Source organism: Astatotilapia calliptera, chromosome 8 (genome assembly GCF_964374335.1).
Source record: "Astatotilapia calliptera chromosome 8, fAstCal68.1, whole genome shotgun sequence".
NCBI classification, from domain to species: domain Eukaryota; kingdom Metazoa; phylum Chordata; class Actinopteri; order Cichliformes; family Cichlidae; genus Astatotilapia; species Astatotilapia calliptera.
This window is the reverse complement of record NC_137429.1, coordinates 5,279,949-5,305,074: the sequence shown is the minus strand read 5'-3', so window position 1 is coordinate 5,305,074 and position 25,126 is coordinate 5,279,949. Positions and strand designations below refer to the sequence as shown.

At 39.6% G+C, this 25,126-nt stretch overlaps 1 protein-coding gene and 1 long non-coding RNA gene across 2 annotated transcripts in view; one reads left to right on the top strand and one right to left on the bottom strand.

Annotated features, from left to right (window-relative positions):
• Window positions 1-25,126, bottom strand: part of myo1d (myosin 1D) — a 119,835-nt gene that overhangs the window by 82,902 nt on the left and 11,807 nt on the right. Inside the window, exons 2-11 of the mRNA XM_026178077.2 lie at window positions 17,361-17,569; window positions 16,664-16,757; window positions 13,078-13,243; window positions 12,696-12,749; window positions 11,391-11,486; window positions 10,503-10,619; window positions 9,352-9,555; window positions 8,849-8,994; window positions 8,612-8,726; window positions 8,280-8,450 (exon numbers count right to left, since the gene is read on the bottom strand). Coding sequence (XP_026033862.2) covers window positions 8,280-8,450; window positions 8,612-8,726; window positions 8,849-8,994; window positions 9,352-9,555; window positions 10,503-10,619; window positions 11,391-11,486; window positions 12,696-12,749; window positions 13,078-13,243; window positions 16,664-16,757; window positions 17,361-17,569 — 1,372 coding nt within the window. The remainder of the gene's footprint in view (window positions 1-8,279; window positions 8,451-8,611; window positions 8,727-8,848; window positions 8,995-9,351; window positions 9,556-10,502; window positions 10,620-11,390; window positions 11,487-12,695; window positions 12,750-13,077; window positions 13,244-16,663; window positions 16,758-17,360; window positions 17,570-25,126) is intronic.
• LOC145430360 (uncharacterized) lies at window positions 14,343-17,721 on the top strand. The gene is made up of 2 exons (XR_013910890.1): window positions 14,343-14,555; window positions 17,343-17,721. It is a non-coding gene; the product is annotated as an uncharacterized LOC145430360 (long non-coding RNA).

The window sequence follows — 25,126 nt, the reverse complement described above, 5'->3', positions numbered from 1 at the left end:
ACTTTCAACTCCCACCACAGATTTTCTATGGGGTTGAGGTCTGGAGACTGGCTAGGCCACTCCAGGACTTTCAAATGCTTCTTACGGAGCCACTCCTTTGTTGTCTGGGCGGTGTGTTTTGGATCATTGTCATGTTGGAAGACCCAGCCTCGTTTCATCTTCAAAGTTCTCACTGATGGAAGGAGGTTTTGGCTCAAAATCTCACGATACATGGCCCCATTCATTCTGTCCTTAACACGGATCAGTCGTCCTGTCCCCTTGGCAGAAAAACAGCCCCATAGCATGATGTTTCCACCCCCATGCTTCACAGTAGGTATGGTGTTCTTGGGATGCAACTCAGTATTCTTCTTCCTCCAAACACGACGAGTTGAGTTTATACCAAAAAGTTCTACTTTGGTTTCATCTGACCACATGACATTCTCCCAATCCTCTGCTGTATCATCCATGTGCTCTCTGGCAAACTTCAGACGGGCCTGGACATGCACTGGCTTCAGCAGCGGAACACGTCTGGCACTGCGGGATTTGATTCCCTGCCGTTGTAGTGTGTTACTGATGGTGACCTTTGTTACTTTGGTCTCAGCTCTCTGCAGGTCATTCACCAGGTCCCCCCGTGTGGTTCTGGGATCTTTGCTCACCGTTCTCATGATCATTTTGACCCCAAGGGATGAGATCTTGCGTGGAGCCCCAGATCGAGGGAGATTATCAGTGGTCTTGTATGTCTTCCATTTTCTGATGATTGCTCCCACAGTTGATTTTTTCACACCACGCTGCTTGTCTATTGTAGATTCACTCTTGCCAGTCTGGTGCAGGTCTACAATACTTTTCCTGGTGTCCTTCGAAAGCTCTTTGGTCTTGGCCATGGCGGAGTTTGGAGTCTGACTGTTTGAGGCTGTGGACAGGTGTCTTTTATACAGATGATGAGTTCAAACAGGTGCCATTCATACAGGTAACGAGTGGGGGACAGAAAAGCGTCTTACAGAAGACGTTACAGGTCTGTGAGAGCCAGAGATTTTCCTTGTTTGAGGTGACCAAATACTTATTTTCCACCCTGATTTACGAATAAATTCTTTACAAATCCTACCATGTGAATTCATGGATTTTTTTTTCACATTCTGTCTCTCACAGTTGAAGTGTACCTCTGGTGCAAATTACTGACCTCTGTCATCATTTTAAGTGGGGGAACTTGCACAATCGGTGGCTGACTAAATACTTTTTTGCCCCACTGTATTATCCATTGTTGATCTGCACACAGCTGTTGTCACAAACGTCGCACTCGCTTACGTCATTGTCATGAGACACTCTCGCAAAAAACAAAAAAAAAAATCACGGTTTTAGTAACGCAGTAACGCAGCGTGCTTACGGGAAAGTAACGGTAATCGAATTACCGTTTTTGCGATAGTAATCCCTTACTTTACTCGTTACTTTAAAAAAAGTAATCAGATTACAGTAACGCGTTTACAAGTAACGCGTTACTGCCCATCTCTGAGCATCTTTATGCATAATGCAGGTATGTATAGTTGGAAATGAAGCTGCATCACTGGTGTTTATTGATGACATGGCCCAAAATAAATATCTATACTGTCTATACTGAGAAATGCTAAATTGATAGGTGTGAGCTTTCATAATCGTATCAAAAACAGAGCAGAAAAGAGAGCGTAGAGCTGCTAAAGCCAACTAAATGGTTCTCAAATGGCTCACTCTTCTGACCTCAGCCCAGTTGAGCATGCCTTTCACCTACTGAAGACAACACTTAATGCCCAAACAACCACACACAAGCAGCACTAAGCAATGCCTGACAACATATCTCAGTTAAATGAAATCCAGCATCTGCTGATGTCTGTGGGTTCATTGATAGCAAAGCTTCAGCGTTTAAAGTCATACAAATAAGCTTAAACTCAAAATTACTGTATGTAGGTTTACTTACTTTTGAACATGGCCTTGAATTAAAGCTGAAAGCCCACACTTTAACTGCAGTTTAAATAAGTTCAAATCCCTTGTGGTGTTGCAGTTATATAACACACAAATACATTCATATCCTTCGCATGGAAAACAGAGTTGCTCAGTTGACCTTGGACCTGGCTTTTCTTTATAAAGCAACAGATGACATCTTCATTTTGAATAGAGGCAAACACAATCGCTTATTTTTACACATCCGGTAACTACTCGCAAATATTATTCTTGAGTTTTTCCTCAAGACGCCAAATAACTATAAAGATCACAGACATACTTAGCCAATGAGGTGATGTTCATTGATTTGTGAATTCTGACTTTGAAGCCTTGACTGCAGCACACTGGCCATCACCGTCTGGACCTTTGGTTCATTTAGAGCTACCATATTTAGATTATTTAGGGCTCCACCCTAAACGATTGGCTAAGGCTAGCAACAGGCTGTACTGCCTGTCACATTATATATCAGATGATTATATTGAATATCATTAAAGGAACTGCAGTCTTGGTGCTGGTTTCATTTTTCAACTCTGGAAGCTGCAGCTTGGTTGAAAGCAATGTTCTCTCTCTTTTGCACAACCTTTAAGCCATTTCGATAATTATCTGGTTCTTTTGTTACTCAGATGTCTGATTTTCCTTGTCTTTTATCGATGGGTAGGTTATCTAGTGTTATTACTTTGTTGGAAACATCTATGTGCTCATGGAATCTATTTTGATGGGAGAGGGAAAGAATACAATAATACCTAGCTCTTGTTTTCATAAAACTGTGCTTCACCCCTTTCATTTCTCTTGCGGAATGTGCACATCTCACTTCCCCTCACATAACAACTCCCAGTCTCTCACATTGCACCTCACTTTCCCTTTCCTCTTCTTTCGGTCTCCCTACATCTTCACACTTTCATCCTGCCAACTTGAGGAGCTCTGAGCTATGAGGTGAGAGTGCTTCTGTTAGTCTTTCAAGGCTGCAGAGCTCGTGTTCTCCTTGAATGCTCAAAACCTTGAACATTTTAAAACTTTCCCAAAAACTAATTTGCATATGAATGTAGGTTAGGGCATCTGTTTTGAGGTCACAGTAATATACAGTTTCTCTCTTGCTGGCTCTGTTTTTTTCAGTGACCCTGTGTCAGCAATGACAACACTATTTAACTTCTAAAATGTTTCATTTTTTATGACCAAGAAATTCCAAATCCATTCCATACCTGACGGATAACACAGACATACTAACAAAATTCTCATGGGTTAGTTTTTTGGGTTTTTTTTCCTTTATAAGAGTTTCCAGAAAAACAACTGTGGGCTTGTCATGTGACACTCCATGTGTGGAGTAAAATATACAGCAGTTTGCATATCACAGCTCCTTAACTGCCAAGACAACACGTGACCAAAGACTGTGAGCAAATTTGTCAGCGTTTTTTCAATAATACAGGTATTTAACACTTTAGGTTTAAGTGTGTGTATCCAGCCACCCACCAGCTCCAACATCAGTCAGTACCAAACTAGACATGAAGCCTCCACTTCAATTAAAACGTCACTTCAAGCTCACTGAGTGTCATCATTTTAAAGAGGAACTCTAAAATGATTTGGCATGGTAAATAACATCTATCTCTATTTGTTTTTATCTAAAACATATCTATTGAGGCAAGTAGAGTGCGTTCTAAACATAAGATAAAGCTTTGGCTAATAAACAAAACAAAAAAGCATATTTATACAAAGCCATAAATCCATTTTACTTTCCTCAAACACCAAAAAACACTTCCATATATACAGGGAGTGCAGAATTATTAGGCAAATGAGTATTTTGTCCACATCATCCTCTTCATGCATGTTGTCTTACTCCAAGCTGTATAGGCTTGAAAGCCTACTACCAATTAAGCATATTAGGTGATGTGCATCTCTGTAATGAGAAGGGGTGTGGTCTAATGACATCAACACCCTATATCAGGTGTGCATAATTATTAGGCAACGTCCTTTCCTTTGGCAAAATGGGTCAAAAGAAGGACTTGACAGGCTCAGAAAAGTCAAAAATAGTGAGATATCTTGCAGAGGGATGCAGCAGTCTCAAAATTGCAAAGCTTCTGAAGCGTGATCATCGAACAATCAAGCGTTTCATTCAAAATAGTCAACAGGGTCGCAAGAAGCGTGTGGAAAAACCAAGGCGCCAAATAACTGCCCATGAACTGAGAAAAGTCAAGCGTGCAGCTGCCAAGATGCCACTTGCCACCAGTTTGGCCATATTTCAGAGCTGCAACATCACTGGAGTGCCCAAAAGCACAAGGTGCAATACTCAGAGACATGGCCAAGGTAAGAAAGGCTGAAAGATGACCACCACTGAACAAGACACACAAGCTGAAACGTCAAGACTGGGCCAAGAAATATCTCAAGACTGGTTTTTCTAAGGTTTTATGGACTGATGAAATGAGAGTGAGTCTTGATGGGCCAGATGGATGGGCCCGTGGCTCGATTGGTAAAGGGCAGAGAGCTCCAGTCCGACTCAGACGCCAGCAAGGTGGAGGTGGAGTACTGGTTTGGGCTGGTATCATCAAAGATGAGCTTGTGGGGCCTTTTCGGGTTGAGGATGGAGTCAAGCTCAATTCCCAGTCCTACTGCCAGTTTCTGGAAGACACCTTCTTCAAGCAGTGGTACAGGAAGAAGTCTGCATCCTTCAAGAAAAACATGATTTTCATGCAGGACAATGCTCCATCACACGCGTCCAAGTACTCCACAGCGTGGCTGGCAAGAAAGGGTATAAAAGAAGAAAAACTAATGACATGGCCACCTTGTTCACCTGATCTGAACCCCATTGAGAACCTGTGGTCCATCATCAAATGTGAGATTTACAAGGAGGGAAAACAGTACACCTCTCTGAACAGTGTCTGGGAGGCTGTGGTTGCTGCTGCACACAATGTTGATGGTGAACAGATCAAAACACTGACAGAATCCATGGATGGCAGGCTTTTGAGTGTCCTTGCAAAGAAAGGTGGCTATATTGGTCGCTGATTTGTTTTTGAATGTCAGAAATGTATATTTGTGAATGTGGAGATGTTATATTGGTTTCACTGGTAAAAATAAATAATTGAAATGGGTATATATTTGTTTTTTGTTAAGTTGCCTAATAATTATGCACAGTAATAGTCACCTGCACACACAGATATCCCCCTAAAATAGCTGAAACTAAAAACAAACTATAAACTACTTCTAAAAACATTCAGCTTTGATATTAATGAGTTTTTTGGGTTCATTGAGAACATGGTTGTTGTTCAATAATAAAATTATTCCTCAAAAATACAACTTGCCTAATAATTCTGCACTCCCTGTAGAATATATGTATAGTTATAAAAAAATAATTTAACACTAACAGTGCAATATAAATAAAGATGCCTAGGCATGATGACGGTGGCAACCCTAGACTCTAACACAGTCTACGTTATTTAAATAATCCATAGAGCGGCCAAATAGGACAAACATTCAGTGTAACAGTTATAAAATTCTTGTGTAAAGATCAGGTTCATGCAACATTACTCTGATGTCTGCACTGCATAAATAAACAAATAACAGAGAAAAACATTCAGAACTTGAGTCTAAGGAGCTTGGAAAGAAAAGCATCTGGAGCGTCCAAGCTCCTTAGACTACGATGACCTGGATGACTGAGAACCTTTGCAGACATTCAGAACAGGACACATCAGGCCAACACCAGAATGATGATCTGCGTTTTTCATCCTTCATATGGCAAAGTGGCATTTTCTCTTGATGTGCATGTTTTCCTTTTCCAAGTCTCCCATTTTAGTTTCAGTACTACATTGACATAAAACATAGACTCAATAAGACCACAGGTCTGCAAGACGTACATAATTTGTGAACAATTCTAAAAAGTGAGGAATAACCGATTAAAAAAAAAAAAAAAAGCTACATTCTGCACATATCATGCATGTAGCTTTCTCCTTCTTTTGGGTCAAAAACTTTACCTGGCTGTCACAAAAAGCAAATAAGACTGAATGCAGTGAGATGTCCTGTCTGTCTCTTTGCTGCTGTTTCATTCAGTACTGGGGAAAGCACTGCGAGCCCCCAGGCAAAAAAACTAAAAATATATACAGTATGACAACAGACTGGATCAGACAGACTTGAAGCTTTAAATATGTTATAAACAAAAAGCACTTTTACACTTGTTTCCATGTCATTATTGTTGTTCTTTTGCTGTTTTTCTATAGGGTACATCAAACTTTAACTGAGGACAGCTGAAAAGCTATAGAAATACACTTGAGGGTGCTGCTTACTATTATATTGTGAAGGGGTGCATATAACAGCAGTGTTTTTACTTATATATGTTAAAAATACTGGCGGCTGCTGGTGTTACCTCTCAGCCTCCCTGTACATATAGCTATGGTATCAATTTGAAAATACCACATTGTTTTGTTTTCAAGTTATTGCATTCACAAGATTTCCAAAAAACATGACCTCTGATCTTGAGGTCAAGGTGAGTGAGATTTGAACTTCTCTGAGATTCTCTGCCACAACACCCCATCAGCCTTTTACAGCTAAGAGGTAAAAAGGAGAAGACACTCGCTACACTTCAGTTCATCCACTTTCATGCTCTTGCAATAAGCAGAACATTTAATTTAACTGCTGTTTTTTTTGTTTCAGATCATTCAAAGATCATCTTCTCTGCATTCAATGTTACTTGGAAAGCTCATCTCTTGTGGGGTCTGGACAAATTAACTTTTGAAAAGATGTTAATCTAAATGGTAATACGCACTGTTTATTCCCCCCAAAATGCCCCAGAGATTGACTAAAGGCCCCTACAATTCACTCATTATGGCAATACTGCCTGGCAACATTAACAGCCTCCACATTGTACAGTAGTCCAGACACTGCAGGAGGAAAGTCTCTGGATAATATTTATTCATGCCAATATTGGTTCCAGGAAGTAGCAGCTGGATCACTTTACATTCAAACCCACCACTTTACATGCCTTTCAAAGTCAGAAGTCTGCTACCAGCAGCAGGAGGAGGTCGGAGTGTAGCAGAAGAGTGATGGCGAGGGGAATACTGACTCCAAGATGATAAGAGGGTAAGAGGAATACACCCCACAGTACAATCTTTACCTGATCTTGACTCATCCTGGCTTTATTCACAGTTTCTATGTCACAGTGCACTTCATTCACTTTGAACTATAACAGCAACTGCAGGGTTCACTGCCTACCGTTCACTATTCTTTCTTCACATCACATGGGACTATGCAGCCTTTCAACAGTTTTGACACAGTGACTTACTTTGTAGCCTGTTGCTTTAAGTATTTTGATCCACAGTATGCTGCCCAGAAATATACAGAGATGTTTACCTACCACCTGTCATCATTTATTTTCACTCTATCACCCTCTCCCTCCTCTCTCCTTTTCTTCCTCTCTTTTTCTCTGCATGGCTCCCCTCATGCATTTGTAAATACGCATTCTCCACTACTTATACCAACACAGCAAAGCACCAGCTCCACAAACTCTCATTGGCTGCCAGTGACATCACTTGTGCAAAGTGTTGAGTCAGACTCCAAGAAGCTCTTTCACTGACAGCTGATGCCCCCTTGTGTCCACACAGAAAACTGCAGCCCTAAAAATAAAAACACCTCCTGGATTTGAACACTAATCATCAGCTGCTCCAGACAACCTTTTACATGTTAAACAGCACTAGAAAAAGCTACATACACGCAAACCAGATCTATGACGGCAAGTCACCTTAACCTCATTGTAAGCCATCTGATCTCCCGGAGAAAGCAAAGGATGTTTGCAAATTAAATTGGCTTATGTTTAGTCTAATGGTCTGCACAGACCATTAGAGTGAATTACACTGTAAGCCTGGCTGATTATTAAAGCTAACGGGATCATGTTCAGTCTCTTTCCCCAAGCACTAATCGCTACTGCACAGTGTAATCTGCCCTCTGCTGTTCTCAGGTTACTATAGCCACACAATGCCTCATTAGAAGCAAACAGCCTTGATTTTTTACATCAAAGTTTGCTGAAAAGCGTGTAGTTTTGGATCTAAGGGATAGCAGGAAATTATGAAAAAAATATTTGATTAAACTGTGCTGCAGAAATATTCCCTGTACATATTGCTCTGGATTGAGATGAAAATTACAGCCATCATGTGTTTTTAGATTGATTAATGTGCTATTTTGTTTAATATTTGTCCATAAAATGTCAGAAAGTTTCTGAAATCACAGTCTAAAACATATTTGGGTTACTGAAAGCCAGACAGCAATCAGACTTCTGACCCATTTAAAGGAGAAGCTGCTGAGTTCAAAAAAAGAAGAAGATAGAGACAGCACAGCGCGCACTTCATTTTCCCTACCTTGCGGCTGGTGTAGTGGGCATGCTTAGCCAGCTTCGTATTGAGTCCTTGCAGAAAAACCTCATCAGTGACTTTGCCCACATTCATACAGGCTTCATCCAGCACAGCAAAGATGCCCTTATGCTGCTGTTCCACCAGGTCAACAATGATCTGGTTATTGAAGTAATCAATCTAATAAAGGAAACAAAGGAGTAAAAGTAACCATGATGAAACGAAAATATACAAGCAGGCAAATTAAATACCATATGATGATGTACGAAAGGATCTTAAATGAAAACTACTTGATAAAACATGTTAATGATCACTGAAAAGTTAGAGTATTTTCTTCTTACGTGTTTCCAGGGGATGCCTTCCCTCTGATACTCATCCTGTTCCTGCTTTAGCACCAGCTGGATGAAGAGCTGCTGCAGCTTTTCATTACAGTAGTTGATGCAGAACTGTTCAAAGCTGCAGCATAAAGAATAGTAACATTAAATGCAATGTGTTTTACAACAAGATACAAAGACAAATGTATTGGAAATTCTCCTTTTTTTAAAATATTTTATTTAATTATTCTTTCTTATACAGACCTGTTGTTCTGGAAAATCTCAAATCCATAGATGTCCAGAACCCCGATGACAGTGTTTTTCCCGTGGATTTTGGCGTCATAGTTCCTCACCTCAATGATGTCATTGATGCGACTCACAATCCAGCAGAACAAGCGCTCATACATGGCCTGTGGACGACAAAATCGCAGCGTGAATTGTTTGTTTTGGACTCCTTGGCAGCTTGCTGGTGAGCAAGTGCCTTGCTCATGGGCACAAGATCACCCAGTGTGCAATTAACAGTTAGAGAAGTTAAATGTCAAAATATATGAGTCACAACCCACAGTGCTGGTCCTGCAATTGCCCACAAACATTACATCCTCCACAGTCTCCAGCCTCTGTCTCGAGTCATAACACTGTGACTCATGCAAGTGTGAATCAGTGTGAACAGCAGTAGAAATATCACCAAGCACTGAGCAAAATATCACAGCCCTACAGGTGCTGGCCCACAGGCCACCGTGAACATATCGAGTATTCACAGCAATAACCTTGGCTAGCGCGTCCCGCCCGTAGTTGGCCTCTTGTGTTGTGTGCTGTTTTTCAATGACATCCCGTCCCGTGGCTACCGTGCGATAAAGCAACGCCTTCTCCACGTTTTCCTCCTTGGTGGACAGCAGCTCCCTGATCACAGACACCAGCTTTGTGTTCTCTATCAGGGTCACATCACCGTCCACTCCAAATGTCAAATTTCCCTAAAATATAGAACAAAGACAATGGCTTAGTATTTATGGCATGAAATACTAAAGTAAAACGTCTACGCTACGTGAGAAATTTAACTTAAATGAGGAACATATTCTGCTTAACCCAACTAAACTTTAATAACGTTGTAGTGCTCGTCTTTTAACGACCACTAAACTGAAATAATTTTCAGGAATTTGCTTTGAATAAACAGACATAAAAATCATAAAACAAAGCATAAACAACATTTTAAAAGTGTAAATATGATCTGATTATGCGACAAACACTATATACAGTAACAAAAATAAATAAAAATTCTCATTCACCCCACACAAATCAGCCACATCAACAAAACCACTGTCAGGTGCACTGAATAACTCATCGTCTCGTTCCTTATCAATCTTCAGGGGAATTCTTGGCTCCGTGTATTCACGTCTAACTCACATACCACCCACTTGAACACTGATCTAGCCTTAAGGAACCTCTCCCTGACTGGACTGGCCTCCCACAGCAGTACAATGCACCCCACTACACTAGAGATTTTATTTAGGAACACCATAAAGGTCCTAAGTCTTGACCCATCCTCCAAAACTCCACAGATCCCAATCTGATGGAGCACCTGCAAGATCCGCAGGACCCAGGCAACCTCCTACCAACCCCAGAGGCCAATATTAGGTGCGTCGCTTTAGTATTGGGGCTGGACATTTAATAATTCTTCTGATTTATCCCAAGTAATAATAAAAGTAATAAGAGTTTGTACTCTGGGACATCTAAGGAGCTTGGAAATTAAAGTGAGTGGACTTCTTTAAGTTTCTTGAAGATGCTTCACCTCTCATCCAAGAAGCTTCTTCAGTTCTAAGAGAAGTTTCCATGACCTGGATGACTGAGAACCTTCACAGACATACACTGGGACACAGCTGGCAAAAGAAATAAGCAGAGTTGTCGTATTACTGGGCATTACCAGATGCAGGATGGTTGCCAGGATCTTGTAAACAGTCTGAATCTCATCCCCTGTGAAACCGATCACTTTCATGGCATCAGCTACAGCTTTGAAATCAGCACCATCGTTGATGCAAGACTGGAGAGAAGAAGGAGAGACACTGAAAGCGGATCAAAACAAATAACTGGAAGGAAACAGGAAACAATCAGCAAAGCCTGAGTAACATCTTTTCAACATTTATCCCCCTTAATGGTTCAATGGAACAAATACAGATGTTAGTATACAATGTTACAGTTTACAATGTTTTTCTGTTTAGTCTTTGTGCTTTCTCCTTTCTCTTCTAATCAATCGAGTCAGAATATCACGTGTTAATTAAATAACAAACCAGCTCTTAGCTGAGATGCTTTCCTATAAAAACAGGAGTCGCTGAGGCGAACTGTGTACAAACCGCCACCTCGGCTGTGTGGTGGTGTTTTGTTCCATGACGTCAGGCAATTTGTTGCTGTCAAGTGGTTTTGTTCCTACTCATTAAGCTCAGGCAAAGATGGCAACACACAGCAGAAGTCTGAATTAAAACATATCTCAAGAGACCACAGTGAATTTAATGCACCGTGACTTTGAATTGTTAATCAATGAAATTATTTTTTCCACTTGTGCTCCAAATATGGGAGTTACGTGGTTTGTTTCAAAAAAGCCTATAAACTGTGGTCAGGACAGACACATCTGCAAATCGTGTGCTTGATTGTATTTATCCCAGTGCAAACAAACTTACTGTCACGCTGACATTCTTTTAGGGGTTTTCATGCTTTGCCAGTTCTATAAACACATCTTAAAAGTTTAATTTTTTAAAAACAAAACCACAACAAAGTTCATATGTGAATTGCAATGTATATAAATTGCCTAGATTACCTTAAGCTGGCCTCCAACTTTGATGAAATTGTATGCTTTTGGGTCCTTCTGGATGTGAAGCGAGCGTAAAAGGGAATCTGGAGCTCCTCTGAGTAGCTAGTGAAGGATAACAAAGAAAATACTTTGTTGTTTTTAATGCTGTTGACTGAAACTTTGCACGTGTTAATCATATAGAACAGAAATATGCTGCAGCCTGAGCCATTAGCATGCCAATCTTAAGTTAAGCCATTTAGGAAAAGTAAAAAGAAAAAGAAAAGATGTTTACTCCGTGGAATTTTTCCCAAGTTCAGGAAATTGTCTAAATGATACCCTTAACTAAAAATGTTTGCTTTTCTGGTTCAAATAGCAGACCTATTAGTATGCTCCTCATGCTCAGCAAGCAATAAACAAACAAACAAAAACATATAAAACAACCTAGAGTGCAGAACAGGGCAGCCGGACTAGTTCTGCACTGCTCCTACCAATTTGCACGAGATGCATAAACAATTATCTGGACTTACCGATAACTTAAAGGCACAGCTTTTGTTATATATACACAAAGGTATCATGAAATCTAGGCCACATTTGTTTTGTGATAAGAAAAGTGTTTGAGTATCTGAAACAGGTTGCCAAACATCAAACAAAGAAAGAGTTTCATTTGACAAGTTTCTACGGCAACGGTTGTGGAGTTTATCTCAATGAGTACTGCAACTATTTAATTTCCGGAATTTCTTTACCTGGATTTCTTTACCAACACAGATTGCCACTATTGTTTCTATGCTCTTTGATATTAGCGGAATATTAGTGTTGTTTTGAAACATGTTCATGTATATTTTTAAAATGGAATCCAGGAAGAGTAGCTGTGCTCTGTGTTACAGCCAATGGGGGTTCCTAATAAATAAACAAATAAATTCAACATCAAACAACCTCAACTCACTATCCTCCCACATTTGGAAACAAAAGGTCTTTTGAATCCTGCTGCTGAGTCTGTATTTTGCATATTAAAAAGGGGACCCTGTGGAGCTTTTCTAAAAATAAACTAAAATTGTGTTTTCATCCAGATTTCCCTGCCAAAATGTGTTGTCTGTCTTCAAGGTCCAGCTAACATGTTTACAGACTGTTTTCATCAGTGTTTACTAGGTTGCAGTTTACTTTGATTGCACTCAGTAGTGTTTATTGTTGCACTACTGCTCACTGTTGATCACTGAATTAATGAGACACCGCTGCATTTGCATTCATGTGAATCCATATGTGCATGCACAGGGAACCTTTAACAAACAACCTTAATGATTACATGCAAATAAACACAGGTGCGCACATATTTACCTGGTAGAACGAATGAAAGCTCCTCTCGCCTTCCTGCTGGAAAATTACCCTGGACTGTTTGGAAAATGAACAAAACGTGTGTCACATAATGCTCGAAGCCTTGTCAACCAAGAAAAAACAAAATCTGTAACTATCACTGCATGATTTTGCTTTATAAACATATAAAAATAATATGGTAGGGTTAGGATGTCAGGCAGTCACTCTGGAATTACACAAACAGAAAGAACAGACAGAGACCACTTGGAACAATGTGCTCGGCAACTACTGTAACAAACTCCAGGCACCTTCATTTTAATGCTGAAAACTTTTGCACATGTACTTAAAATATTTTAGAATCATCATGCACTAATCAAACAAAGTCTTTACCAAATGCAATGCATACCTTCTCCAGCAGGTAGTTGTTAATATGGCCTCCGATGGGATCCCCCTTGAAGTCAAAATTAATGTCCATGTATTTGCCAAAGCGGCTGGAGTTGTCATTACGGTTGGTTTTGGCATTGCCGAAGGCCTCCAACACGCAGTTTGATTTCAGCAACATGTTCTTTACTCTGTGGGACGGCATCATGATATTAGAAGTTAAGTGGCTGATTATAGAGGACCTAGTATGTATATTAGTTACCATGGTTATGTAGCCATTATTTCAACAGCTGATGTTTGTGTGTGTATATGTCAGAGGTAATATAAGTACAGACATTCTCCACTTAAGCAGAAGCTCAGATAGTTGTGTCACTTTTTACTCAAACTAAAAGTGTAAAAGTACAGGCTCTGAAATGTACTTGAAGTAAAAAGTAGCTCTTTGAGGGCATTTTCAAGCCATCTGAATCTCATGTTATACTAATATACTAATAAAATAATATTAATGGGAGAGAATACACAGTTTGTTTCAACCTAAATTCTCATTCTTATAAATCCACACAGCCTGAAGCTTGTGCAGGATGCAAGCAGAGAAAAACAAAGGAAAATTTTTTTAAAGGCACCGGTCTGCATGATGGATAGGTGACTAAAGAGAAAAGTGAGGTTAAAGTGGGATTTGATAGGCAGGGGAATCCTAGTGGTGCACCATGGGGGGAAAGAATCCCTTAGACACTATAAAGCTGAAAATACAGACACAATTCTGTGAGCAACTCTAATCAGCTTCATCATTTTAAATTCAAATTTATGTCTGCTACCCTTTATGTAATCTAACACTGACCATGAACATCACAGCCACTCTGCACCAGTGCAACATCATCCATTCACCACAGTAATGCAAATTAACCTGCTTAAACCTGCTTAACCTGGACTAACCTATATTTAACTGCTGAGTAGGGATGGGTACTGGTGGCACCGGTTCTGACATAAACGGTAGTAACCAGACCGAAAAGCAGCGCACATTTCGGTGCTTTATTTCGGTGCTTTTTTTTCCTGAGCTGTGATACACTTTAGATTCTAGCCAATCATTTTACGTTTCCGAGGATCGTAGGCGGGGCCAGGTACGTACGTTCTGTTAGAGCAGAGCTACAGATTAAAAATGTCCAAGGCGAAGCGGTCAAAAGTCTGGCTGTACTTCATAGCAAAATATACAAACTCAGCAGCCTGCAACAAGTGCTTTAAGCTGATACTGTGATACTGTCAAAGGAGGTAACACCTCAAATCCGATGAAACACCTGGCGACGCGTAGCGTTTTTTTTAAAAGCCCAGAAATGCGCCGTATTTGATAGCTTGCTGCGAGACCTCACACCGAGCACATCTACTGCGGGTGGGTTGCCTGTTATGCAACATCCCCCAAAAACACGAAGAGGAGAGTCCTGGCCCCTAGCCCTGCCAGTGTAGCAGAAATGATGACGGATGATGGTGGCAGCAGCAGCCGTTCTTTTCTGCGTGAGTAGCTAATTTACGTTGAGTAGGCTAACCACGTTATTACATTAATGCATGTAAGGTGAACTAGCAAACATCATCATAGCTACATGCTGTCCTCTTGTTTGAGGGCAGATACTCCCTTCACCCTGGCTAAAAAGGCTAAAATGACCAAAGAAAAAGTGGAAAACAGTTAAACATGAGAGGTTTAGGACAAAGTTTGTGTTTTTTCCATTGTTTAAGCACTGCTTCCAGCCAAGAGTGATACCATATATGCCCCATAGCTGCAGAAAAGGCTAACATTGTTATATTTTTACAAAAAACAGCTAAACATGAGAGGTTTTTGGACCAATTTTGTGTTCTCCATTCTTTAAGCACCGGTTTGAGCACCGTTTAAGCACCGGCACCGTTTCAAAAGTACCGATTTGGCACCGGTATCGGATAAAACCTAAACGATACCCATCCCTACTGCTGAGTATTTTCATACAACCTTTAAATAAAAAATAAAGTTAGTATACTTTAATTTCACTTACAGAATGTTTCACAATATGAAAAACAAAACGCATGACATCAAAAGCGTATCGTGCACAGATCTGATATTAACAAGCCCTAAAATAACTGAGGACATGACATATAAGCTTGAAATTTCCAGTTTATCAAATGTCACTGAGCAATCTATAACCTGCCGCCTTCTTCTCTGAGTAAACATATCAATCAAAAATCCCACTCTGGATCGTTCAGGCCCACTGTAACCCCTGAGTACAGTTCTATAAATAATACATAAATAAGGTTTTTTGTTGGTGTATCTTGTGATGGATACACCAATAGGATTGTTTTACGTTTTACTGTTGAAATATTAAGTCTGTGCTTGAATCTGTATGGAAGTGAAAGGAGATATGACACATATGGTCATTTCAAGCTAAAAGCTTCAGCTGTGAGAAAAAAAAAGTCCCGCCCACCTGCTGTCAAAGCACCTGTTTGCGAGGGATAGCCAGTTAGAAAGAAGTCAACTTAAAAAGAGGGCAAACAGCCGCCAAGTTCAGCCAATTTAAAAACAGTGACTCATACGGTCTAGTATGTGGATCGAGAGATAAACAGGTAATTTATATGGGACATACATAAACACAGCCAACAACTTTAAACACTATGTGTACACAGTAACTTACTTTAGTGCCTTTTTGATAAAGACTGTATACATACGAAGCACATCCTGTCCACATACATTTCCTTTAGAATATCATTAGTATGTGAGTACGCAGTCAAACTCCTTCTACCCATCTACAATTTGTTATTTTCTAAATATCCTTTATATAATCAAATACTATACTCTTCTATACTCAAGGGTTTTAAAGCATTGGCTAATTATACCATCCTGTACTGAAATGTAATGAAGTAAACCACCAGCTGCTGTAACCTCAGCGATAAATAGAAAGCACAATTCTAAACTTTGCTCTGTGAGCAAAGAATTTTATGGATTTCAAAATGTTTATTCGTGCATAAAGTTTTAGTGTCTCCGCATTTGTCAGCACTTTGTATTCACCACCTAAATGGTTGACCGTCAAGGCTTTTCCAGCTTTTTCCCTTGACCTACATTTCGTGGACTTTGCATCAAAGCTGCTCTACTTTCTTATTATCTTGATGATTTTAAGAGACTGAAATAAAATCCGACTGTAATGTGATGCAACGACTTCTTTTTGCACAGTAACAGCTCACACCTATTCACTTATCAGTGGCTTTGACTAAGCTTAGCTGAGCTGTAACTATATCCCACTATGATCTAAAAGCCTCTGACCACTTGCTGATTTACTTCTAAAATTAAAGACTGACTTATTTTTAGCAACAAAACCTGTGATAAGACCTGCGAGTAGTCATCATTGCACTGGGACCGACACAAAGAATGAAGAGTTAAATCCTGTTTACTCAGAAATGTGTTGTGAGACCGTTTACACCTTCTATTAAAACATACGCGCCTGGTTGTTTTTGTTCAATAACCATAACACTGATTATGTGATAAGCTTTCTGCCCACAGAAGTGGTGATGCATAACAACTGGAACTCACAAGAAAACAACTTCCTTTCTGGTAATATTCACCATGTGTTTATGTGCTGACAGTGTCCATAAGAGCTGCTCACCTTTCAACTTCAGCCCTCTGATTAGGATTGGTAATAGCAGCAATGTATTGCATTATATACTTGCTGGCTTCTGTTTTTCCTGCTCCACTTTCCCCTGAAACAAAAAACAAAACAAAACAGTTTAATAGCGGGGTTTTTTTTTTTTAAATAACCATAAATCATGTTGGCATCTATAATTTTGTGGTGTCTTGCATGCTCTGCAAATTTAACCAACAAAATGCAAGTGGTTTAAAATGCTGAATATTTTAAACAGACACGAGTTGAGACGTCCATGCTGGTGAGACCCATAAACAAATCCTGAGCTGCAGTTTTTGTTTTATATTCATGTTATGCACAAAACTATTTAATTCCACATTAATTATTTTTTTATTTTACAAATAATATTTGCCCGAACCACATGACAGAATGCACTCATGGCGTGATCTCAGGATCTGAGGGTCTCATTTCCCTCTCTGACCACTAAGTGGTGCTTCATCCTCTCTGCACTCACCCAGCTTGTGACCACATGAAACACTTGTTTTGGACTAAGTCACAGTGAAGTGCCTATCATCATTTTCAGCTGAATTGAGAAGACAAAACATCTGAGTCATCAGAAGACAATGTGTGAAGTCAACAGCACAAAAAGAGTTTCAACAAATGCTTTGTAGATGTAAAGGTGTCTTTTGTCTGGTCTGTGCAGGGGGGCTTCTCGTGATACCTGAGATGACAATGCAAGTGTCTTTGTTCCTCCTCTTCATGGCTTTGTAAGCAGCATCAGCAATGGCAAACAGGTGTGGCGGCCTCTCGTAGAGCTCACGGCCCTTGTACTGTTCTATGACGTCCCGGCCGTATATGTTCATGGCACGGTAAGGGTTGACAGACACCACCACCTCGCCGATGTAGGTGTAGATCCTCCCCTTCTCAAACCTGAAGAATATAAAAAAATGATTTTTTTATTGATAATCACAACCAACAAGATTAGACTGATAGCCTGGCAATGATTTCAATGATTTTCATTGAAATAATAAAGATTAACAAAACTTTTTTTGGAAACATATGTTAAAAAAAACAAAACAAAACTACAATGCAATGCCTTTACTATTCAAAATGCATAGTTTCCATGTATTTAGAAGATATAATTCTTATTATATTTTTTATACAGCTCATTTACTGTATTACTCTAGAGTTCTGTATAGTCTAATATCAGACACCAGAAACCACAAAAAGCATTATAATTACAACACTGCAGAATCACAATGCTGACACAATTGCAACACTTGTCAACATCGCCCTTTTACAAATCAGTCACACCACATTTTAGACCTCTACAGATTACATTTTCACCAATTACAATAGCAGAAAGGCATTTATGAAATATGAACAAACTGTGACACCAGCTTAAGGTTTCCCATCTTGCTTTATTTGCATGTTACAATATCATGCTGCAGATGTTATTAGCGTGCTCTGTGTTAGACGCTGTTTTGAATGTATCTGTTGTTATGAAGGTTAATATCAATAAGGAAGCTGTTTAAATAATAACTGATGGCTTATGGAGAAGGGTTGGGTTAAATCATTGTGAACCAGCAAAGCACTATTAACAGATATTCCAGTGTATTTTGGGGAAGTCTTTGTATATAGTATGTTTTTCTAAGTTTTCTAAAGAGACATCCCCAGATTTCTGTGGAAGCACCCAACAGGTCTGATGTTTTTCCTAATCCACATCCCACCCCTTTGGGATGAACCGCTGACCAATCTGACCAGATTGGAGCATATCCAGCCACAGGAGTAAATTAGGTTTTTTCTTCTTCAGTTTAAAAAAAACAAGCAAAATAGCTGCCAAACATATAATAGTTCATGTTAAAGTTGCTCTACCTCTGGCTACCTTTCCCGCGCTCTAACTTTCTGTGCCCTTTTCTTTCACCCACACAATCTTTCTCTCCCTCTCCTGGCTTTTCCCTCTCCCTGAGGCCGCCTGCCTGACTTCCTTCCTCTCCAAAATGGACTAGGATGCCAGTTTCTCTCCACAGAAGAATGGTCTCTTTCTCCACAGCTGCCAAACCTCTGCTGCTGCATTTGCAAACAACCCTAAAAGCATATTATGACTGCTGAGTCAGACGATGACAGAGGTTAAGTAGTCCTCAACACTTCGATATTGCTGCACATGAACACATTTGTCAATATAAAAGTCTTTGAGCATCATCCCAAATTGCTGATGGGTGTCCAAGACTCTCATTTTGTTTATCAGCATATTTAAAAGGAGATAAGCCTCAGCCCTGTTAATCTATTTTATGCGCCCTAAAATGGCCTCTGTGTGACATTTGGATTCAAGATGATCGTAAACCAACCTTCCAGTGCAGGAAATTGGCTCTATTAAAAAAAAAAGGAAAAGTTTCCATCAGATTAGATTTATCTTTCATCAGTTGCAGTGTCCCATGGAAATAGAAACTAAATACTGGTTTATGGTCATATCTCTAGACCCAAAGAAGCACAAGTACTAAGAAAACAGGAAACAAGAGAACAGAAAATTCTAAGAATGTAAAACAGCAAGGCACACACTCAGATTAGCTCATTCCTGTGTTTAGATTGACTGACACAGTGTCATAGGTGGCAATGACATACCACACACACGTGTCCTGAAAGAGGATCAACCAGAACAAGGTTAGATAAAAACAAAAACACAAAAAAACCACAGAAAACCGAAGGTATTCTTTGTGACTCAATATATTCAATACTAATTTTTGCTGTGCATGCATAATATAATGTGCTTATTCTCAGCCAACATGGCCCATCATCGTGTTACTTTTCAGTTACACTAAATATATAAAAGAAATTCTGACATTTGAAGACCAGAGCAAATATTAAAACCACCAGTTAAACCTCCAAGCACATGGAGGTTGAATGTTCAGGTTCACAACAATGTCTCTAAGCAGCTAAGCTAACTTGCTAGCAACTCCTCCCCTGGTGCTACAGTAAAAGACCTATTGTGCCCTCCACAAGCAGGAGGCTGCTGTGTGCCAGCACCATTGTTTAGACATCAATTGGAGGTCTTTGTCTGAGACGGGGCCTCCATCTCCTACCGCATGGGTCGACACAGCGAGCTGCCCACTTAACTCACATGTGCAATAGTTTCTGGTGGACAATACTTTACGAGATGGGAGGTGACAGGGTCTACCACCATAATGACAAATGTGCAGGTATTTTTATAGTGTATTAGACATTATGCTGGTGAAGTGTCTGCTGGGGACTAATTGGGTGGAGAAAAACACAGTGTGTATGTGTGGAAAGAGTGAGATGGGAATATATCTACAGACAGACTGAACTGTGCTTGTTTTTTCCAAAACAGCCTGTATAACAAAAGAAGAAGCCACAGTGACACCACCCATTGCTTTCTGATATCCTGTTTTGTTTGGAGCAAGAAGTGACCTCATTTGAACCAGAAGGTGGAGTGTTATCACCTTGGTTAGCAAGATATATTCACAGTATATGGGTGGGTGGTAGAAAGATTAGGTATCGAACCCAACCGTGGTTTTGTAGTAGGATATTAACATATTTATTCCTTCTGTTAAATTGGGTACTATCAAGGTCTATGGTCACTGAGTCGCTTTTACAGCAAGCTCTAAATGTCCAACTACACAACTGAAGTTTCTTGTTCTACATTAAATTAATTTCTGGAGGACGCTGTTCATTGTTTTACCTCATTGTCTAAAGTCCTCATGTAGAAATAAACTAATAAAATTACACAGTTTTGTGTATTTCATGTGCTTGTTTTTTCAAAAACTGACCTCAGTATTAAGTATAGTATTAAGTGTACTTAGTCTTAAATTACTATACTGATTATATTTCCAGGAAATGTGTTAATAAATGTTTTAATTCATGCAGACTTGGCATGAATTATGACCTTCACATAATCGATCCAGTCTAATACATATGGAAGATTTTACACAACCCTCTGCAGCGATACATGCAGGCAAAAGGATCAAAGATCAAACAAACATGAAGTTATTGATTTAAGCCGTGATTAACAATGTTTGAAAAAAACACGATGATAAAAAAAAAGTTGCTAAACCCTCATGATAAGTTTTTTTAAAATATAGGATAAGAAGCTTTAAACGTTCTGCTAAATGAGTCCTAAGTCTGGCTGACACATGTCAGCATATCATTGGTACAATAACATAGCAGCAATAAACCACATGAGATGACCTAATTACACGTGAAGTAGCAGGTAAAGCTGGGTAGCTAAAAATAGGTCAGTGCGTGCAGAATCATACATTATTTATATCAATATAATTTAATGTTGCAATACATCAAGTGTTTCTTCAGTAAACTGTTATTTTGTGCAGCTCGACACTCATTTCACCATCAGTCACTGTGCAACAGCAAGGAGGGAGACACTGTGCAGTAATAACACATGTGAATGACTTAAAGCTTGAAGTTATATTTTGATGTTAAAACTACATGACTGACAGCAGACAACAACGCTGATTAACTTTGAGAAAACAACAATGTGGGCCATGATGCTAATAATGAAATCTCTCTTTAAAGCCACCAGACTCTGCTGGCAAAAACAGTGATTTTTAAGTTTACAGTTGGTTACCAACTGCTGCCTCAGTAAACAAAGGACTCCTGTGTTTTGTAAGGTAAAATTACTGTTAGTGAACTCTGGAGTTTGCTTCCTTGTCAGAAAGAACAGGTAAAGTGGTGAAACCATAAATAAAGCATATACATATAAACCAATATTAATGTCTTTCAGGTGGTTACTGTCCACAGCAGTACATGGCTTTGGTTTCTTTCAGCTGCTGCTGTGTGCTTAGGGGCATGGCCTACTGGTATGCACACTTATTGTAGATCAGAACTGCATTAAAACCCCACTACAAAGAAACTGAACTATTCCTGAGTCATAGAAAGTTGATCTTTAGATTCATATTTATGAATGCTTATACGCTGGTCAGTGCAAGTAACATCACATTTTGCATTTTGAAGTAAATATCAATTTATGTCAAGATATTTTTGTCACTACTGCAAAGCAAAAGTGAATCGAGGCATCGGCAGAACCTTTCTTTGAGCAAACACCGCAGGGAAACGCATATAAATATTATTACTGTGTCCACCACAATGCCAGTGCCAATGCCAGTGTCAGACTGGCATTGTGGGTTTCAATTTCCCTTCCAATAGTAAAACATTACACACTACACAAACAAAGAGTAATCTAATCATTCAACATGCTCATGATTCACTGTGAAGTTGTATAGTCAGGACTGACACAGAGGGTGAGTTTATTCAGCAAAAAGCCCAGAAGAAACCCGTTTTCCCCACCTAGGTTTATAAATATCAGAAGAGGAGAGGAGAGGAGAGAAGAAGCGAAACTCAATCAGTTGGAGCATGTTAGCTGAGATAAAGGGCTGGCTGATCCATCTGTTCCACTCTGATTTAGAAGGATTTAAATGACACACAGGAAAAAGATTAGAGAACCTTAATAGCTGGGAGGCCATAATAGCCTCCCAGAAATGTTATTTATAGGAGCACTGAAGCTGAATCAGATTTCAGTTTGGTCAGGTTATCTGTCTGTTTTAAAATCAGATAAAAAATTAAATAAGGGATTAAAGTGAGACATTGGGCAGTACATAAATCTGCAGGTGTAATAATGCGACTCTCTTTACATCCTCTCTCACTTCCTCCCATCATCCAACTTTCTGTCTGCCCAGCTGTGAAAGGAAGTGTGGCTAAACTGGTCTGACCTGCAGTCGTGTGATCTCCTTCCAAAGAGGTCTCTCCTAAGGGCTGCCAGGAAATGGGAGAATCAGACAGGGAAAAAAAGAGAAGCAGGAGATGGAGAAGAGCTGAAGAGAAAAAGGGAGTAGGAAGATGATCTTTGCTGATGACTACTCCATGGCCTGACTTTCAACTAAATTATCATTTAATGATTAATGTTGCTAAAATAATCACGGTGACATGTATTATTTCAATGTGATCACAAGCCACTAGCAATGCACACCCATCTGCAGACACGTCAACACCAGTCCTAACCAAAAACACAGACAGGGTTGAAGGCTAAGTCGAATGGAAGAATACATTTAAAATTTCAATTTTGAGAAAAATTATGATTTCACTCTATATACTGCTTCTTGATTTTATTTTTAACATAATATTGTTAATCAATTTTATACTGATGACCCCCCGATATATCACACTGAAATTTAAACAATAATCCATCTGATCTTGGTTATAGGAACCATTTTTCAATCTCATATTTAAAGACAGAAGACAAAACGTCCCTCATGCTTTTACTAGGTTCAGATTGGACAACTGCAGTTATCAAGGAGTGGGCATCTCATCGCAGTTTCTGCTGGCTGAAATGCTCCAGTTCGGCAGACTGGTAAGCATAAATATGAATTCATTTTAACTTCACAGGGTTAAAAAACAACAACAATGCACTGGTCACCTAAATTGACCATGGATGTGAATGTGAGTATGAACCAAAAGCTGTTAGTCATGTGATCAAGACTGGGCTTTCTTATAATCCGCTCCTAAACCTCGACTTGACGGTATCGGAGTGTAACCATCACAATGTTTCACTACATGATAGGGCTGTGCGATATGACCAAAATCTCATATCCCGATATAAGAATTCTATCGTCCGATAACGATATAAATCACAAAAATGTAACATTTTCTGTAAATTCTGAGAATCTCGGGCAGCTCGTCTTGCGTGAAGTGTTTCCAGCTGGGCGTCATGTAGCTGGAGTCGAGTGTTTTAACCGATGCATGAAACGATACATTTTTAGACATAAGTTGTAACAGCCGCCATTTTCTTTGTGAGTATTTATTACTCGGCGTGCTGCGGGGAAAAGCCTGTTCTAACGTTTGAGTCTAAGGTCTATTTTTTAGCACCTGGCGGCTCTTTTTTACTTCTCATCCATAAATAATCTGCTCTTTCACGTAATTCCGTTTATTTTGAAAAGCCTCAACAGGATCTTGAGCTTTATTGTGAAAGGTTTATGTGGAACATAAACAAGCGGACACGGGAAGGTGTTACCGTCGTTGTTGCTAACGACAACGCATAAAAACAGGCGCTTGTCCGTCTGTAGTGTGGTTATATTAAATATAAGAGAAAGAGAGAACTTTAAGAAATTAATATAGCCACTACAGTGACCATCAAAACGATGAAAACAATATTGCCGTAAACAGTTTATTTTGCGACACCACGAAACAAACGATAGCGTAAAATGAAACGATAGACGTTTTTATATCGTCATCCGATGTATATCGTTATATCGAACAGCCCTACTACACGATGAGGTTGAGTCTGCCTACAGGCATCTGTCTGCTTCTTCTAGATTCCACCTTGTCTCAATGAGACATGAGCAGATCAACACACATATTTACCCTTAAACAGACAGAGACCAATGTTTTTTCACTCTAACATGGTACTCTGTCTCCCCTCTAAATACCAGGACAAACTTTTGCCACACATGTCTACAACCCTACTGCACATATACACATATGACAAGTTTCCCTCAGATGTGAATTACAGAGCAAAGCTGAGCACAACCGCTGTCTCCAATCTTGTTTGGGTGGGTCTTTTTTATGGTTAACTTGGGGAGGAGTACAAGCAAATTATAACATTTTCTCACCAAGAAGCACACCCCATCTTCCCAGAAAAGGAATAAACTCAGGAAAGAATTCGGAGGTAAATGTGACTCAAATAACGAGAGGAAAAAAGCCTTCTTCAACAAATCACCCTGAAGCAGCTCACAGTGATGCCGTTATAACATTTTATATGATTTTCTGTCTCTGCTTAGCACTCATACAGAGACTTGTTGCAGGATCAGCATTTTAACTCCTAAAGTTCAAATAAAGCAGGCGAGGAATTCATGTTAAAAATTAGACCAGTGAGGCTTAAGCACACTTGCAATGAAGAAGTGGGTGTCTGAACTGTGCCCTACATCTGATGGTGCAATCTGTGGCCCACATCAGGTTGAGCCGAGATACTCTGTGTTGTCATCATTGTGAGTGTGAACTTCAGGGTCACCGTAGGAATTATGAAGGGCAGGGAGATAATCTGTGTCTGTTCCACTTTTAAACTCAGTGTTCATTACCATCACTGCTCGTGTTTAGAGTCACAGCAGCCTGCTTTAATGCTGGGTAAGGGAAGACCTTATCTTCTCTTAAAAAGCCATAACAAAAACCATGCTGCTTATTTTAGCTTTTCTGCTTCTCCCCATAAGTGTAGGCCTGAAACAATTAGTATTCATTTTTGTACTAAACAACTGCATATCTTTTTCCAGCAAATATGCCAAATGAGCCAAACTTTTAATGGTTCCAGGTTTTCTTATGCAAGGATTTTAAACTTGTTTTAATAACATAAAATAGCACTGTACATCTATGTGTGGGTCACGGAATAAAAGTCTTCTGAAGATGTAAGATATGAGTCTCTTTTAGTAATATCTTGATGCATGCTCAAATCAGCCACGTAAGGAAAGCTCA